The sequence below is a fragment of the Canis aureus genome, chromosome 28 (assembly GCF_053574225.1).
Source record: "Canis aureus isolate CA01 chromosome 28, VMU_Caureus_v.1.0, whole genome shotgun sequence".
NCBI classification, from domain to species: domain Eukaryota; kingdom Metazoa; phylum Chordata; class Mammalia; order Carnivora; family Canidae; genus Canis; species Canis aureus.
This window is the reverse complement of record NC_135638.1, coordinates 3,916,171-3,936,079: the sequence shown is the minus strand read 5'-3', so window position 1 is coordinate 3,936,079 and position 19,909 is coordinate 3,916,171. Positions and strand designations below refer to the sequence as shown.

At 31.7% G+C, this 19,909-nt stretch overlaps 1 protein-coding gene across 19 annotated transcripts in view; it reads right to left on the bottom strand.

Moving 5' to 3' along the window:
- TRIQK (triple QxxK/R motif containing) overlaps window positions 1-19,909 on the bottom strand; it is an 84,848-nt gene that overhangs the window by 24,156 nt on the left and 40,783 nt on the right. For 6 of the 19 annotated variants that reach the window (XM_077876272.1, XM_077876274.1, XM_077876277.1 and 3 more), the window contains one exon: window positions 16,066-16,147. In XM_077876272.1, the coding sequence (XP_077732398.1) occupies window positions 16,066-16,147 (82 nt within the window). Of the gene's footprint in view, window positions 1-16,065; window positions 16,148-17,818; window positions 17,887-18,418; window positions 18,498-19,909 lie in introns of all 19 variants that reach the window. The other 13 variants (XM_077876275.1, XM_077876284.1, XM_077876279.1 and 10 more) reach the window with 5 other exon arrangements.

The following is a 19,909-nucleotide window of genomic DNA, read 5'->3' as shown; positions in this document are numbered from 1 at the left end:
GAAATCCAACCTGAAATAATGTAAAAATAAGAAAGGGCGGAGAGGGAGGGAAGAAGAAAAAGAAAGAGAGAGGCAAAGAGAGACTGATTAATTAATTTTTTTATTCCAGGAGATAAGAGAAGAATGAATTCAGCTGGGATTGACTTGAAATTCAGTCTTGATTCTGAAGGACTTTCTCTTTCCACTACCAGTTTGTATTTCTTGTTTCACTCTAGAATCATGGCTATTTCCTGCTCTGGTTCATATTCTTATAAAATGAAGAGCAAAGTGGAATGGATACTCCTTCCTTGGGATCACTTTAATCATTCTTAAACTCAAAAAATTATCAACTTTCTTCCAATTACAGAAGAGTAAGATGCACCTAATAAAATGCGTCTAGTTCCCAATTCCAGCAACTTTAACAAATCAAACTAGCCTGTCTCCGATTTCTCCTGTTAAATATAGATTAAAAATATATACTTGAAAACTCATGGCACATAATCAACAGAAGTTCCTGCTCCACGTCTAAACAGGGATTATGAGTATCAAGTAAAAGCAAAATCATAACTAAAAAGTAAAACACTGATGCAAAATAATTTCTGAATTACACCTGGATTTTTTGATAGCAAAGATGATTCCACACATATTCATAATTTTTATTTATATATACTTTGCAGACTTTGTAGTATCTGCTTTTAAAACAGAATAATTTAAAAAGTAATTTTCAGTTATAATTTCTAATTAGTAGATATTATCTGTGTTAAAGTTTCCTTTCTTATTCAGTATGTGAAAATATATTTAACTCTAACATTGGCACCATTTCTATAAAGAATCACAAGAATCACAAAAACATTTAATAAAAGTCATAAATATTTAGTACTTTAATATTGTCATATACTATTCCTCATATTACACTAATTTAGAAAAGAACAGAATAATTTATATGCTCTACTTAATTCAACTTAAAAACCTACTTTATGTAATAAATTATTTCATCTTTAAAGACATGCTTTAACTATGCCATAGTTTCACTGAGAGTTTTCTTAGTTGAACAAAATAATAGATTACTTAACTGCTCTTGGCTTTTTGCTTTTCAATTCCTTTACTTTGTCCAGAAACAAGACTGCATCTTTGCCCTTTGTTGATATTGCTGTCTAAGCTCATTATCATGTGAATATCTGCTTATTGTTTTATAAATGTTCATTTTTCAGAAGCTCACTGTTTGTCTCTTTCTCAACAGTCGACATTACACTAGCCACACTCATTATCATCATGTGGCAGTACTGCTCTTCCTCTGCCTTTGCTGCTTTAAAAATTAATGCACTGTTATTTTCTGAATACTGCATAAGCTGCTTATGAGTACATTATGCTATCAAGCAAGCACATGCAGAAAAGCTTCCTAAACTGTTATTCTTTCAATGAAAATACAGCTGGTTCTGCTTCAAAGGCACATCTTTTCACCTGCAAATGGACTTGCTCCTACACTTATTCCTCAATTCATTGTCTTTTATTTGTGTCTGGAAATCTTTAATTGCCTTTAATTAGAAAAAAGTAAATTCAGTGCTTTAATCTTGCAAATACATTCAATCATAATTCTGTCTGGGATGAATACCAAGTTCTATTCACTGTCTGATCTCTATAACAAAGATATATAATTTATTGTCCATTTATAGAGACCACACCAATTAAGATACAATAGAAAAGCAAGGAGATAAGAGTCAAAATATTTGAAAAGAAAAATTTGCAATCTAAATTTAATTACTCAAACGAATTATTGGAAGATGAGTTATTTACAGCATGCCAAAAATACTGACAAATAATATTTGTTAATCAAAGTAAAGACTTATATTTCCTTCAACATTTTTAGAATAATTTCCCATCAACTGTTTCAAATCCCTCCCCTCTTCTTCAAAAAGCAAAACACTATTTGAAATCTTACTTTTCTCATCTTACCATATGATTACCATATGGTATTACCATACCATATTACTTGCATTACATATAAAAGAGCAATGTAATTTGGCATATAAAGTAATTTCCCTGCCATATGAACACAAATTTAGGTTACTATATTATAAACTACAAATAACTAGAAAACTCATTACAAAAGCAAGGATCTATAGTCTTTCCTATGGAATCCTATAGCAAATTCTGGTAACTATGTCAATAAACAAATGATCAGCATTTTGATAGCTACAAAATGAATAAAATCAGAAATTTCCATGGTCACAGGCAAAAAATAATAATTTGAATGTTAATCAAGCTGATGTAAAACTTTTTACAAAACGAGAAACATAATAAAATAGATAAAAAATAAAAAATACAGATCCAGTGGATTATCACTGGTATAGTATACCTTTACATTTAGCCAGTTATACAATATGATGTACAATTTGCAAAAATTATATTTTTCAAAATTATTTACGGATATTTGGACTAAGGAGAGGAAATAAGTAAATTCATCCTTAAAAATAAAAATTCATGCAAACTTTAAAAATTGTGTTATAAAGGCAATTCAAACCAATTTTTTTTTTAAATACTGAGAACACCTTTATATTAGTCATATATTGCAGAGGATCCACCATGATATAACATACATAAGGACTAGGAAACAAGCACTATGCTTTGGGTTGCTAGAAAGATAAACCAGCAAGTTGCTCATGAGATATTAATTAATTTCTCAAAAAATCATACTAAGAATGCTGACCAAGCATATGTCATTCAGTAGAAGATATTATAAAGCATATCAGTCTTTAGTTTGCACCTAGCCAAAACAAGCAAATAAGTAGTTTTCAAAGTAACTGCTATGTGTAGTATATCCTTGCAGTTACAGAGATAAAAATCAATGGAAAACTTTAAAAAAGTATCACAGGGAAGATAAAACAGGAACTTTCAGAAAAGTTAAATAACAGCATATTTTAGTAAGTTTTCGAGTTAAAGATACTCATTATTTCAAGAGATATAATAGAACACTTAAGAGTAATATGAACAGAGTAGATTATACAAAGAGTATGTAGAACTTAGTTACCTTAGAATTAGGGAGATTTTTAAAAAAAATATTTTTAGGTACTTTCTATCATTAGAAGTGATCATCAGTGATGCAAAATAAAATTAGATAGAGTTTCTGTCTTTAATCTTTAGATCTCAGCAGGTATAAATATATATGTGTGTGTATATATATATATATATATATATACACACACACATACATACAAAAGAAAGAAAAAAAATACAAAAGAAAAAAGTAGTATGTGCTATCAGCCAAGTAAAATGCTCAAAAGACTTCCAGTTCTGAAAATTTGTTAGGCAGAGCTGAGGTGGATCCTTTTTTGATATAAACACCTAGAAACAGTAGTAAAAAGCCCATCCTATGAAGCTATAAATATTGAAGGTGTATATACTTACATACATACATACATGATAATAAAAGGAAAAATGGAAATGTTCAAATGGTAGAAACAAAGATAAAACTCAAAGCAAAACAGCTAGTTTTAGGGGATATCCTAATAGCCTTGAGTGGGGAGGTGGAGGATCGGCAATCTAAAACCTGCTCCTGGCTGTAGATATCAAGAGGCTTGCACATTTGCTTTTAAGGCCCAGGCATGTGCAGCATAGCTGTGAAAAAGAAGCTGAAACTGAAATATATGGGTAAAATTGAGATCTTCAAAGGACTGACTGAATCATACAAAAAAAGACAGAAAAATAACCTGTACTTATTTGGAGAAATAGCAAGAAATATTTCTACTTCCTCTAAGTTCTCGGTGTGGAGACAAGATGTGTCACCTGTGAGAAATACAATCCTTAAGCCTGTCAGACTAAAAAAGAAGTTGTGAGGTCCAAGTGCAAGAATCTTAGGCCAATAAATAAGTCAGAATAATGATCCAAAATATATAAAATCCCTACTGTGAGTAAGTAAATTAAACACTGCTCTGTAAGATTATTAAACAATTCAGACTGCAGGAACTCTCACAGCAGGAGAAAATAGAAAGGAAAACAAATGACTCTATTGAAGATGAATACACACACATGCACACACACACACACACACACACACACATACAGAGGAGGGGAGGAGAAACATAAACCATAAAAGGATTGAAAAAAAAAGAAAGAAAAATAAAATAGCATGAGGTACAATAAGCCAACATAACAGTTGGGCAAGTTGGTACCATAAGAAGGAACAGTGGAAAAGCCTGAAAGAATGATATGTACAATTGGTGTTTAAAATAATTAAAGAGGAAAAAAAAACACAAAGAAATAGAACAAAAAAGAATGATTTTTAAAGTGATTAAATGGTCCTTTTACACATGGCAGAAAAGGTCAGTGAAATCACATATCCATGGATACAAGTTAGACATAGTAATAAATAAATGATTGAGAAAGAATAAAAATTTTTAAATTCTAATCAAAGGGAAAATAAGTCTGAGAAATAACAAACCCAAAATATGACAGAAATTTAAAGAGAGAAAATATGTAACTATGATTTTAAGAGAGATGAATGTTGTAATATGAAGACTCAATTTATATAGAATAGTAATTCTAGAAGGAGAAATTAGAGAGAAGGGAGAAAGCCATTATTCAAAAGACTAATAATAATAATAATAATAATAATAATAATAATAATAATAAGATATTTAAATCTTTCCAGAACTTAAGAAAGGCAAGAATCTTTAGGATGAAGGAGCACACCAAATTTCAAGTCTTTTTTTCTTTTTACTAAATAAAAATAAGCATTTGCATTAGATTAAAGCTAAAAAGGTTAAAAAGAAAAATCTGAAAACAGGAATGAATAATTAAAAGAAGTGGCAATTACATTATTGGAAGATATCTCTCAGAGACACCAGAAACAGGAAATGAGCAAAACAGTATTTTCAAAGTTCTGAGGAGATACAAATATCAACCTAAAATTATGTACCCAGCTAAACTATAATTCAAGTATAAGTACAATGTAGTACTACTGCTTTATAAACACAGACCGAGACTAATAGATATTTGCATGAAGGCAAAAATAAGGAAACTTTACCAGAAGGCAGATGTGAAATACAAAAAGGAAAAAAAGCAAGTATGAAGTTAGATATAAGTAATTACTGGTGACTAAAACTACAAAATGATAGCTGTAATAATTGAGTTTGTGGTATTGAAAATGAGAGAAATAAAGTAATAAACACAATTACATGAGCAACAGGAAAGAGTAATAATATAGAGTTAAAAATCTTTATATTGCTTTGGATAAATAGACTTTAGATTTCACTAAGACCAAGATTTCACAAAATAAAATTTGAGGAATTGAAGAAGAGGAAGAAAATGAAGACAAAGAAGAAGAGGAAACAAGGGGGAGGAAGAAGAGTAGGAGGATGAACAGGGAAGGCAGGAAGGCAGGCAGGAAGGAAGGATGGAAGGAAGGAAAAAAGGAAGAAAAATTAAATTAAATTAAATGCAAACCTTTCAAAATTTGAACAAGAAGAACTCCAGATTTCTCAGGAAAAAAGGTTTGGGTAGAGATTAGCAAAGAAAACCTGCCACAAGTAAAGATAACAAAATAGTATTATGGAAATATATCTTGATTTTTCATTCACAGTAAATGATATAGATTTAAATTTGCTTGCTCAAAAACAAAGATTCTTAGGCTATATAAAAAACATAAAACATAACGCAAAAGTTGAAACAAGAATAAAGCAGTATGAAAAAAATTATCAGAATACTAAACAAAAGAAAGTTATTTACAAATATTAATATAAGACAAAAAAGCCCTAATGAAAAACTTAAATGCATTTTTCAAAATAAAAAGACCATTATTTGATAAATAGAAAAAGAGAAATTACCAGAAATATATACAATTTAGAAATACTATACAACAAAAAACATACCCTCAAAATATAAAAGACAAAAACCAATAGAATTACAAAAATTAATATCTCCATAGTTTTAATGAGGATATTTTAACTTTATTTCTCATGGAATGACAGCTCAAACATTCATAAAAAGTATAAAATAGTTTTGAACACCACAATTAACATAAACAGTGTAGGTTTCTAATATTAGAGAATACCTATTCCTTTCAAGCATGGATAGAATATACACGAAATTGACCACATACTGAGCAATAGAGAAAAGCTTAATATTGCAAACTGACATCATCCTGAAAGTTTCTGAACAAAAACAGTAAGTTTAAGAATCAATTAAAATTACATAAATATATAAATATATATGAAATACATATATAAATATATATAAAAGCTCAAGAATGCTATAATGTTATGTTGCCAATATGATATAAAACTGATCTATTACATGAATACACTATTTTTAAGAAGTTTAAAAACAAATAGCAAAGCATTCCACTCAAATAATTACAAAAGAAAGAAAAATTAAGGAATCGCAATGAAGGAAATCCTAAAGAGTAAAATTATGGAAAAAGAAACAACAGAATACATAGTACCAAAAGCTAATTCTTTAAAACGTGTAAAATATTAGACATCTCAGCTAATATTGATAAAGATTGCATCAACTAAAAATAGAAACTATAGTAGATATTTTAAAAATACTAAAAAAATGTACACACAACTTTATGAATACATTTGAAAGTTTTTCATTCAATTTTGTCACTGAATATGTTAGCTAGCATGGTTCAAAAATATAAGTCATTTAAACATTAAAAAAAGAGAGAAAATTGTTAAAGATCCATTCAAATAAAAAGCTTCAGACAGAGGTTTTGCTAGAGACTTTTAGAAACATTCTAGAAAGTGACATTTCCAAATTTGTATAACTGTCCTATAGGATATAAAAGAAGAGTATATCTCCAATTCATTATAGAAATCTTGTATGACGTTCAAACTAAAACTGAACAAAGATGATAAGAGAATGAAAAGACATATGCCAATTCCATTTTTTAAAAAAATAATGTATAGGGATGCTTAGGTGGTTCAGGTCATGATCCCGGGGTCCTGGGATCTAGTCCCACATTGGGCTCCGCACAGGGAGCCTGCTTCTCCCTCTGCCTATGTCTCTGCCTCTCTCTCTGTGTCTCTCATGAGACATACAAATCTTTAAAAAAAGGAAGGAAAAAAGAAAATCTATTACTATAACTTGATAGAAAAAATATTCTTCTGATAGAAAAAATCTTCAATAAAATGCAACATAATTCATTACTTTATAAAAGGGGGAAAAAATCTCTTAGTAAAGTAAGAACAAAGGGGAATTTCCTTAGCTCAACAAGTATGTAACCAAAAACCTAGAACTAACATGACACATAATGGCAAAATGATTGAAACTTTTTCTTTAAAGTTAGGAACAGAATATCTCTATTTCCAAGTGAAAAACAACATAACAAGATATAAAAGATGAACTGAAAGATTTTTTTCAAGTGTACCTATTAGAAAACTACACAGAAAATCAAAGAGAAATTACAAATTTTTACAAGTAATAAAATGTACTCAAGTTGCTTAATATAGGATTAACAATTAGAATTCAGTAGCATGTTTATATAGTAACAACCAATCGCAAAATATAATTTTATAAGATCTAGCCACAATAATAGCAAAAAATTGAGGTATGTATCACTTCTGTTTAACTCAGAAAATTCAACAACTTTATAAAGAAAATAATGAAAATTTATCAAATGCACCAACTATATGTTATTTAAAATGATAAAATTGATGCAATTTTCATACATAAAGATATAAATTTTTCCCAAAGTAATCTATAAATCTACTATAATCCCAAGATGACTACCAATGTCCTTTTTTCATGACTGTACAAAGTTAATTTTAAAATTCACACAAGAGGATAAAAGACCAAAATTAATTGACACAGGTTTTAAAAACAACAAAGAGAGGAGAGGATTTGTTTTACCGTTTGTCAAGATGTATTAAAAAGTTGTAGTAAGGGGCTCCTGGCTCAGGCAGTTAAGTGTCTGCCTTTGACTCACGTCATGATCCAGGGCCCTGGCATCCAGCCCCATGTTGGGCTCCCTGCTCAGCTGGAAGCCTGCTTCTCTGTATCCTCCCCATTCATGTTCTCTCTCATGATCTCTATCACTATCTCTGTCTCTCTCAAATAAATAATATTTTTAAAGATTTTATTTATTTACATGAGAGACAGAAAGGCAGAGACACAGACAGAGGGAGAAGCAGGCTCCTCACAGGGAGCCCAATGTGGGACTTGATCCTGGGTCTCCAGGGTCACGCCCTGGGCTGAAGGCAGCACTAAACCGCTGAGCCACCCAGGCTGCCCAAAATCTTTAAAAAATATATAAATTAGAAAAAACCCAAAGCTGTAGTAATTAAACAAGTATTATTATGATATAATAATATTTCCAAGGCAATAAGCAAGTTTAATAACATAATAAAGAAACAGAGGATTATTATCAGTGTACATAAAGAATTCAATACAATGAGAGAAAAACAACTTAATATAGTTCATTCAACTTTACCACAAAATGTGTTATCCAAATTCATTCTCGAAACTATAGATAAAAAAATTAAAAAAAGAAACTATAGATATATGAACAGATGAAAAAAAGAAAAGGAAAGAGCAGTTAAAAGCCCACTCACCAAAAAAAGGAAAGAAAAGAAATATGAGCAGCAATATATTCACAAAAGAAAAAGAATCCAAAAATCGGTAAATATATGAGATAAGTTTAACCTCAGTAAACAACACAGTGAAAACTAAAATAAGAATAAATACAATTGCATGTGCATGAGATTGGCAAAAATTTAAGTCTGATGATAACAAAAAGATATGGAGAAATAGACAACACTTTGTTCATAGGACTATAAAACAGTACAACCAATTTGGAGAACAACTTAGCAGCTAAAAATACATATATCCTATTACACCACAATAGAATATCTGGTATTTTCCCAAAAGGAGAAAAGAAGAAAACTGAAGTAAACACAATGGCTAAGAATTTTCTAGAACATATTAAAGAAATGGACCTACAATAACATATGCCATTACAATAACAATACCTCAAGTAGGATAAATGAAGTCAAATCTATACTTAAACTCATCATAGTGAAATTGCGGAAATCCAAAGACACAGAAAATTTTAAAAGGAGGTACAAAAGAAAAGGTTGATTATTTTTAAAGACATAACATTTAGATTGATTTCCCAGTGACCAAAAATAATAGCCAAAATACAGTGTGGAAATATTTTATGTTGAAAGATCACACAGGGGAAAAAAAGAAAAAAACCTGCCAAATGAGAATTCTATAACCAGAGAAAACATTATTTCAACAATAACAGTATTCCTCATAACCAGCCAAGAAACTAACTCAGTAATTAAAAAAAAAAAAAAAAAAAAAAAAAAAAACTCCCAACAAACAAAAGTCCAGGGCCAGATGGCTTTCCAGAGGAATTCCACCAAACATTTAAAGAATTAATACCTATTCTCAAACCGTTTCATAACATGGAAGTGGAAGGAGAGCTTCCAAACTCTTTCTACGAGGCCAGCATTACCTTGATTCCAAACCCCACAAAAAAGAAAAATTACAGCCAATATCTATGATGAACATGGATATAAAAAGACTCAACAAGATTCTAGGATACTGAATCCAATAGTACATTAAAGGAATCATTCACCACGATCAAGTGGGACTTATTCCTCTGCTGTGCGGGTAGCCAGTAACCACAAATCAATCAATGTGATATAGTACATTAATAAGAGAAAGTATAAGAACCATATGATCTTCTCAATAGATGCAGAAAAAAGAATTTGACAAAATACAACATCCATTCTTGATAAAAACCCTCCATAGTGTAGGGATAAAGGGAACATGCCTCACCAACATAAAGGCCACATACAAAAGACCCACAGCTAATATCATCCTCAATGGGGAAAAACTGAGAACTTTTCCTCTACAGTTAGAAATGACAGGGATGTCCACTCTCACCATTATTAAACACAGTACTGGAAGTCCTAGCCTCAGCAATCAGATAACACAAATAAAGGCATCCAAATCAGCAAAGGAGAGGTCAAGCATTCACTATTTGTAGACAACATGATTCTCTATGTAGAAAACCTGAAACAGTCCATCAAAAAATTGCTAGAAATGATACATGAATTCAAAAAGGTCATAGCATACAAAATCATCTGTTGCATTTCTATACACCAGTAATGAAGCAGCAGAAAGAGAAAACAATACCCTTCACAATTGCACCAAAAACCAGAAGATACCTAGCAATAAACCTAACAAAAGAGTTAAAAGATCTGTATTCTGAAAACTAGAGAACATTTATGAAAGAAATTGAAGAGGATACAAAGAAATGGAAAAACATTCCATGCTCATGGATTGGAAGAACAATAAAATGTTTATACTACTCAAATCAATCTAAACATCTAATGCAATCCCTATCAAAATACCACCAGCATTTTTTGCAGAGCTAGAACAAAAATCCTAAAATTTGTATGGAACCACAAGAGACACGAATAGCCAAAGCAATCTCAAAGCATGACAATTCCAGACTTCAAGCTATATTACAAGATTCCAGTCATCCAGACCGTATGGTACTGGCACAAAAACAGACACATAGATCAGTGCAACAGATTAGAGAATCCAGAAATGGACCCATAACTATATGGTCAACCCATCTTCGACAAAGCAGGAAAGAATATCCACTGGGAAAAAGACACTCTCTTCAATACATGGTATTGGGGAAACTATACAGTAAAGTGCAAAAGAATGAAACTGGACCACTTTCTTACACCACACACAAAAATAAATTCAAAATGGATGAAAGACCTAAATGTCAGAAAGGAAACCATCAAAATCCTAGAGGAGAAGATAGGCAGCAACCTCTTTGACATTGGCTGTAGCAACCTCTTAATAGACACGTCTCTGGAGGCAAGGGAAAGAAAAGCTAAAATGAACTATTGGGACTTCATCAAGATAAAAAGCTTCTGCACAGCAAAGAAAACAGTTAACAAAAAAAAAAAAAAAAAAAAAAAGCAACCTACAGAATGGGAGAAGATATTTGCAAATGACATATCAGATAAAGGGCTAGTATCCAGAATCTAGAAAGAACTTCTCAAACTCAAAACCTAAAAAATAAATAATCTAGTTAAGAAATAAGCAGAAGACATGAATACACATTTTTCAAAAGACATACAGATGGCTAATAGACACGTGAAAAGATGCTCAACATCACTCACCATCAGGGAAATACAAACCTAAACTACAATGAGATATCACCTCACACCAGTCAGAATGGCTAAAATTAACAACTCAGGAAATAACAGATGTTGCCAAGGATGGGGAAGAAAAGGGAACCCTCTTACACTGTTGGTGGGAGTCAAGCTGGTGCAACCACTCTGGAAAACAGTGTGAAGTTTTCTCAAAATGTTAAAAATAGAACTGCCCTATGACCCAGCAGTTCCACTATTATGTATTTACTCAAAGGATATAAAAATACTGATTCAAAGGGACACATGCACCCTGATGTTTTAGCATCATTATCAACAATAGTCAAATTATGGGGACACCTGGGTGGCTCAGTGGTTGAGCATCTGCCTTTGGCTCAGGGTGTGATCCGGGGTCCCGGGATTGAGTCCCACACTGGGCTCCCTGCAGGGAACCTGCTTCTCCCTCTCCCTGTGTCTCTGCCTCTCTCTGTGTATCTCTCATAAATACATACATAAAATCTTTAAAAAAAAAAAAGTCAAATTATGGAAAAAGCCCAAATGTCCATTGTTGGTGAATGGATAAATAAGATGTAGTGTGTAGTATATATACTAATATATAATTAGTATAATATAAAAGTAATATCAAAGTAATATATTACATTGTGGATACATACACACAATACACACACAATGGAATATTACTCAGCCATCAAAAAGAATGAAATCTTGCCATTTCCAAAGATGTGGATGGAGCTAAAGAGTATTATGCTAAGTGAAATAGTCAGAGAAAGACAAATACCATATGATTTTACTCATGTGTAGAACTTAAGAAACAGAGAGAGAGAGGAGAGAGGAAAACCAAGAAACAGACTCAACTATAAAGAACAAAAATAGTTACCAGCAAGAGTAGGGGGATGAGTTAAATAGGTGATGGCGGTTAATACATACACGTGTAGTGATGAGCACTGGGTGTTGTATGGAAGGGATAAATCAGTAAATTGTTCATCTAAAACTAATATTACAGTGTATGCTAAGTAACTGGAATTTTAATAAAAACTTTTAAGAAATGGTATATCAATATCATAAAAAGTATGATGAAATTTTAAAAATAGAGAAGAAATGGAAGCATCGTATTTTTGTCTTTCTAAATTAGGAGCGGAGTTACCTCAGAATCTCCTGACAGCCAAAGTGCTATTGTACTGTCAATTCCATGAACTCAAATCTTATAACTTAATTATCTTTCATCTGCTAGTACCTACTATAGTCTTCAACCCCAAGGAAGTAGTATAGTGAAGGGATTCTGTGGTCAATTCTTTGGAATTGAGTTCTGGCTCTACCTCCTACCAATTGTAGAAGCTTGGGAAAATTCTTTAACCCATCTGTGCCAAATCTTCCTAATCTTAATAATGGAGATAATAGTAGTTGCTCTTTTACAGGACTACTGTGAAGATAAAATAAGAGGTGTCTGGCACAAGATGCTTAATAATAGTTAGCAAACTTTAATATATAAGAAAAAGAGATTGACAAGTAAATTAGTTGTCTTTTTATAATGATTTACCTAGCACATATAAATATTATTTGGCTTGATATACTTAAAAACATATATTTAGAAAATAATTATGTTAAAGCAGTTTATAAAATTTTCTTCCAATTTTGAAATGATTTATCTCTAGAACAATACATGTAATATTACACAATCTTACTATCCATTTTTTCAATATTATATCTGAAGAAATGATAGGACCAAAACCAATTTGTTTTAGCCGGTAATATTTCAGAATATTGTTTTTCTTAGGTGCATTGCCTGGAAAGCAAGAAGGTATTTCATCTTAGTTCACTACACATTTCAAGATCATGTTATAGTAATTAAAACAGTGTCCATTTAGTGTAAAGATCAGTATCTACAAGGTGTTTCCACTCAGCATTAGCTCACTTTATTCTTACTTGAGCAAAGAATAATATAAAGAAAGCTTTTATGAAAGCCATTAATCACTGTCATTTAGTACCTAATTGAAAAGGCAAAACTTTTGGCAGAATATAAACATTAAACAGTGATATTAAAATCATCATTCAAAAAACAACACGGTATTACCAAATACAGTTCCTGATTGACCAAACAGAAATTATATAAATAAGTGAGATTTAGTAAGAGGACAATGCACATATGTAATGCCACTATTCTTTGTGAATGTTTATTAACTAGCAACTAAAGTAGCTTACTGATAACTTTAATAGTAAAAAAAAAAAAAAAAAAAAACACTATGATACTCATTTCTTTTGCTATTTATATTTCTCTTTTTTTTAACCACCAATACTAAAATATCTCTTCAAGATAATTTTAGCTGCTTTATTCTCTCCTCACACTTTTGATCAGATCTGGGAAACATCTGCATAGGACTCCATTTAGGGGAGACAGTGCCAGTGATAGATCTATCATCCTTAGTATGATCTTAGGCTTGTGGTATTTTCTAACTTTGATACAGGAAATCAAAAAATCCTTCCTTAAGAAAAATCCTTGAATTAGTTAATATCTTAATTAATTAGTTTGTATTAACTAACTGGTCAGTAGTCTTTTCTATTTCATCTCTCTGTCTTTAAAAAAACTTAGATATTATAATATTCTATAGTATATGCATATATACTTATGTATATACATATATGCATATCTTAAGACTGCAATGCATTATCCTTAAAAGTAGTGAAGAAAAGTATACCACCACTCTTTTACTTTTAGTATATTGTGTTTGATTATGATTACTATATTTGCAAAGTACACACACACACACAGGATAACTCGTATCCATGCAACACTGTACTTTACAAACTGGTCTAACCCTTCTTATGGATTTCCAAAGAATCTTGTGAGACAGGTGCATCTGTGAAGTTAATATTTTCAAGAAGAAGTAAAACAGGAAAGAGAACTTTGTATGGGAATATAATGCCTATCACAGCACCCTCTGAACAATTTAGTATAAGAACAGGGCTGAGGCCTTCATATTATATCACTTTGTCTCACCCTCCCTTGGCTCTAATAAATATGAATAAAAGTAAATAAAAGGAAAAATATGTCATGTTTATAAAACAAGACTTTAGATTTTAGTGTCTATTCTCCAAAATTGATCGTTACATAAAATTCAATTTCAATAAAAGCCTTTGCAAGATTTTTTTAGCAAAAAAAAAATCATCTATGGTGATAGAAATCAGAACAGTGGTTGCATATGCATATGGAGGTAGGTAAAGACTGACTGGAAGCAAATATGAAGATTTACCTGAGAAAATGGAAATGTTTCTATTTTGATTGGTATTTCTGGTTACCTGGGTATATATGCTTGTCAAAATTCTAAGAGTTTGTATTTAATATTTGGACTATGAATTGATCCACAATATGACTATTCTCTATGTGGTCAGCAGATGCCATTGGATCAGAGACTTTAATATGATCAAGTCAGTCCTATTTAAACGTAAATAACATAACAACCCACACTATTCATTTATCAGGCATCCTACAAGTGAAGGAAGAAAGGCTATACAAAAAAAAAAAAAAAAATCAAACATCATAAACCATCCTTCAAGAAATTAATCTAGTTATGAGATGACTGGGTGGCTCAGCAGGTGAGCGTCTGCCTTTGACACAAGGCATGATCCTGGAGACCCGGGATCGAGTCCCACATCAGGCTCCCTGCATGGAGCCTGCTTCTCCCTCTGCCTGTGTCTCGGCCTCTCTCTCTATCTTTCATGAATAAATAAATAAAACTTCTAAAAAAAAGAAATCAATCTAGTTAGAAATACTTTTGTAATATGATTTATCAGTTAGATGAGTCAGATCATTTTGTAAGGCTCTTTTGATATCATTTTTTTATTGTAGTAGCAGTTGTTTTGTTTTTATTCTTTTTGCCTATTTAGATTTCCTCTTTCATGAATTGCCTCTTCATTTTTTGTACCCATTTTACCACTGGGTTTCCAGATTACTTTAGTTATTTATAGTAAGACTTTATTTCTCTACATATAAATTTTCAATTGGTTATATATAGTCTAGATATTCTTTTCATTTTGCATCTCCTTTGTTTTACAAAAATATCTTTATGGAGTATTCCTTATATATCACATTTAGAAAATAAGTGTATTCTCTTTTGGTATTAATAATTATTTTCTGACTTCTGTTGTAACTTCTCTGTTTATCATTCAGTTTTTTAGAAGTTTTTTTATTAATTATTATTTTTCTATTTCCAAAGAAGTGGGAATGGGTGGGAATGAGTAGAACCATGTAAAAAGACAAGATGCAAAATGGGAAAGGATAAGTTACCTTTTTTGCTTCTGATTTCTAATTTCTAATTTTCCTACACTTTGCTCAAAGTTGTAGGATATAGATTCATTAAAATTGGGGGGATTTGGTTTATGACTTTGTATGTGGGTAAATTTTTTATAAACACTTCATGTACCTTTGAAAAGAATGGGTAGAAAATCTTGTACTTAGCATATAATCTAAAATAGATAAGCTTCCTGGTTTTTTTGTTGTTGTTTTTTTTTTCATGTTGGTAAGTGGACTTTGGTCCACCATTTGTTAAAATAAAATTTTAAGGAATTTCAGGCTTATTAAACTATTGTCATTGAATCAACAAAATTTTTACATGAAGAAAAAGAAATGATTTAATAGATGATGATACTAAAATATTTACTATATAGAAGCTTCTAGCCTTAATAAAAATAATAAAATGTATTTTTGTTTTTATTAAATTAATAAAAATTATAAGAGCTTTGAAAATCACAAGTACACAAAGTGTATTTCTGCATTAGTAAGCAGGGCTATACTTATTTTTTGCTCTTTAAAAACTATATAATCCTTTGTATTCATATTCTGTGTATCATATGTATTAGGGAAAAGTTATTTTCTTAATATCACACATAATTGCTTTTTTCTTTATCTTAATTCACAGGAATGTATCAAAGGGAATTCATTGCTTACCAATTTGCTTTCTGTACTGATCAACAGGAAGTTTTATAGTGGAGGCATCTTTTCTACCCATCTTTGATCTCCAAAATGCCTGCTGCAAAGAAAGAAAATAATTATGATGAAGTCCTAAAAAAATCAAAAGGACTATCTACAAACTTCAGGAATAATTTATTCCATAAAATTCATTTTTAAAGCAATGGGTAAAAATGTCTTTGACTTACTCCCATTAGATATCAGTAAAGAACACAAAATTCTTTCAAATAAATTATCCAGGATACAATTGCTGGTAATTAAATTTCCCAATTATTTGTTCTTGGTAACATTCATTTTATCAAGTATTATCAATACCCAATTAAACCAAAGTGTTAGAGAGTATTATCTGTAAATGTGAAAATCATGTACTATTTATTCAGACGGGTTGGGGTTATAGGCATGCTCTTGGCAGTATGCTATTGTTACACAAAAAGGCTAAAGTTTGAATCTCAGTTACTTTGAATCTTGTTTTAAAAGACATGACATTTTAAAAAAGGCATGACATAGGTAACAAAGTGCATAAATTTGAGTTCTAGTCTGTCTCTCCTATAAATAGTATAAATTGCTACCATTTCCTAATATTCTCATGCTTACTACATTATATGCACTGTTTGATTTAGTCCACAACACATCTTTCAAATCTTATTATTTTTATTGAATTTAAATATGTGGCAGACATGTGGAATTTAAGAAACAAACAAGCAAAGGAGAAAAAAAAAAGGATAGGAGAGAGAGAGGGAAATCAAGAAACAGATTCCTAACTACAGAAAACAAACTGATGGTTACCAGAGGGAAGAGGGGTTGGGCCACAGTGAAATAGGCGATGGGTATTATGGAGGGCACTTGCAAGGAGCACTGGGTGTTGTACGGAAGTGCTCAATCACTATACTGTGCAACTGAAACTAACATTACACTGCTAACTAGCTGGAATTTAAATAAAAACTAAAAAAACTGACGAGATGAGCACTGGATGTTATGCTATATGCTTGGCAAATTGAATTTAAAAAAGAAACTTAAAAAAAAAAGAAACTTGAAAAAATATATGGCAGAGATTATAACCTACTCACTAAAATTCAAATTCTCCTTTTCTTCCTGGCATGGAGATAGACTATGTTTCCTAGCCTCATTTCAAACATGTAAGTTAGTGCTTGTCAAAAGAATATGAATGGAAGTCATGTATGTCACTTCTAGACCTGAACATTAAAATCTTTGTTGAAGGCTGTGTTCTCTTTCACCTTCCAATTGGCTAGAACGGAAATTATCCCCTGACAAACCTTAAGGGTACCTGTATGAATGCAGTACCTTTGGTCAGCCTGGGGTGGAAGAGGATAAACTCTAGTTTGTTTATCATCTTAGTACTTTACCAAAAAGTAGAATGACTGAAAAAGGAATGAAATTCTAGAGTACTTATATATGTTGGGTGGTGAGGTCTATTTATTACAGACTTAATTGTTCCCAGAGTGGCGCCTAGAAATTGCACCTCACTGCTTCTAGTAAGGAACTTGGAATAAAGATGCGGTGAGGCAAGAACTGGCCAATTCATAATCAAAAATACAAAGTGATAGAGAGCTACGTAATTTGGGGACTAACAAGGTTGGAAAAGCCAGCTTCTTCTAAAAGCCAAATAGCAAGAAATAGAAGAGAAAAAGGCTTTGAAGAACAAAGGTCCATTAAGACTTCTCAAAGAGACAGAAAGAGAGATAAAAAGTAGATTGGGATCCTCTTCTCTCACCTGGACCTATTGTTTCAGATCACCTGGAAGCAGCCACTATCAGGTAGAAAGAGACAAGTAGAGGAGTTCTGAGGAATAGAAAATAAATAGGTGTGAGAACTATAGAAAGAAACTGCATGGTCATATGAAACTAGCCAGAAATATTAAGACGGCTACTAAAATCTGAGGGAATTATATTTACAAGGAAACCAAATTTGTCTAAAAAAAGTATGAGAATGAAAATAAATCCTTGGACCTCTAAACTTAAATTAGCCCATTGCAGCTCCCAAGGAAGGCAAACGCTATAGATCTGTAACAGCCACTTCACAGGTGACTAGGATCGCAGAACCCTCCAGAAGGCAGAGCCATAAAGAACAACGGACAAGGGAATTTCACTTCTAAAAAAATCATAATTATGGTCCAAGGAAGAAACTTCTGTCAGTACAATGAATGGGCCTTCTCAGTGTCCTCATGCTGGATCAGTGCTTCCTGTGTGGTTCCCATTTTTCCCATTCTTCCCTTTCTAAATGGGAATGATTATAGGGGATATGAAGCAGTTATTATTCTCTGCTTCACCATTAGGAAAGTTTGTCTGTAAACTTCAAGGAACCACATTCAAACCTGAGAAGGAGCACTGTGCACTGGCTTGAGATCCTTGACTTTGTTCTGGATGCAGTAAGTAGGGAACTTTAAGATCTTCCTACAAAAGAGATAAGAAAAATGTTGTGCATGGCTGTCTCATGACCAGAAAGGTGAACTATGGGAAAAATTGCTAGCTGCTTACTAAAATACATGTTCTCCTTTGTTTTTGCTTTTTCTTTTTTCTTGAGCTCCCTTGACAGAGTTTCCAACTTCTTCTAAGGCTAGCTATGGGCATGTGGTTAAGTTTCAGCCAACAGAATATGAAAAATTAGTGTTTGCTACTTCTAGAACCAACCTATAAAGACTTTCCATATGTGCTCATTCATCTGGCTAAAATGAGACGCCCCCAGAGTGGTGCTGAAAATAATCTAATGAAGATGGCAAGAGCCTATGACATCCTGGGCCCTGAATGACTACACAAAGGAAAGCTACTCAACCTACTTGTTTTTTCTCTTTCAGGCTGCTGTGAGGACAAGAAGTAACTTGTAGCATTTGAGCCTCTATACATTTTAGATTTATTTGTTACAGCTAACAGAATCACCCTAAGGAAAACAAGTATATATAGATGTCCTGTATAAGCTACTGGACTATAATTATCCTAAAGAACACTATTAAGGTTCTCAAATGCCAGATGTCTTTGAAATTGGTTTAGATCAAACTGTATTGTTTATTTACACATATGGTCATACAGGGCAATCCCAACAATGATACCACCTAATACAGTAAATGGCACCCCCAAATTAAAAATTACTACTTATGTGTAAGAAACTATAAATTCTGCTAAAAAGAAATCTATGTCTCTCTTTGTAATAATCTTCATATTTAACATTATGGTAATATTGAAGAATGTGCAAAGTAAGACAAAAAGTCAAATAAATTAAATCTTCACCTCTCATAAAACATGTAGTTATCATATCTAAGATAATACAACCTTAAAATTTCAAAAATGAAACTAAGTCATCACCTAATCCTATGTTCTCACTTGTTATTATTCAGAACATTAATACAAGCATCATAAAAAATATCAATAGATATGTTATAATTTATTCATATAGCAACCATTTGCATAGCGTTTTGCATTTACTAATTGTAAAGAGGAGTAAGGCAAGTTATTTTAATCTTGATTATTAAGGAGCTAAAAAAATATTACTCCATTTTAGGAGAGAAGTTGGCTTAAATAAATAAATACACAGACATTATTTCCTTTTCAACTTAGTTTTGTGTGCTGCCTTTATGGAATAGCTTAAATTTTTAAAAAGCAAATTACTAAGGCTAACTACCAAAATGGTCACTCACTGCGTCCCTCAATTCCTTCTTGGTCATTTGAATCAACATCCTAACAGAGATAACATTTTAGAGGTCAGTATTTTATTCATTCCTTACCGATAGTAAATAAAAAAGGAAGAGATTCATAGAGAGTATCTTTTCAACAAAGTGAATTAGATTTTACTTACTTTAAAATGTACTTTA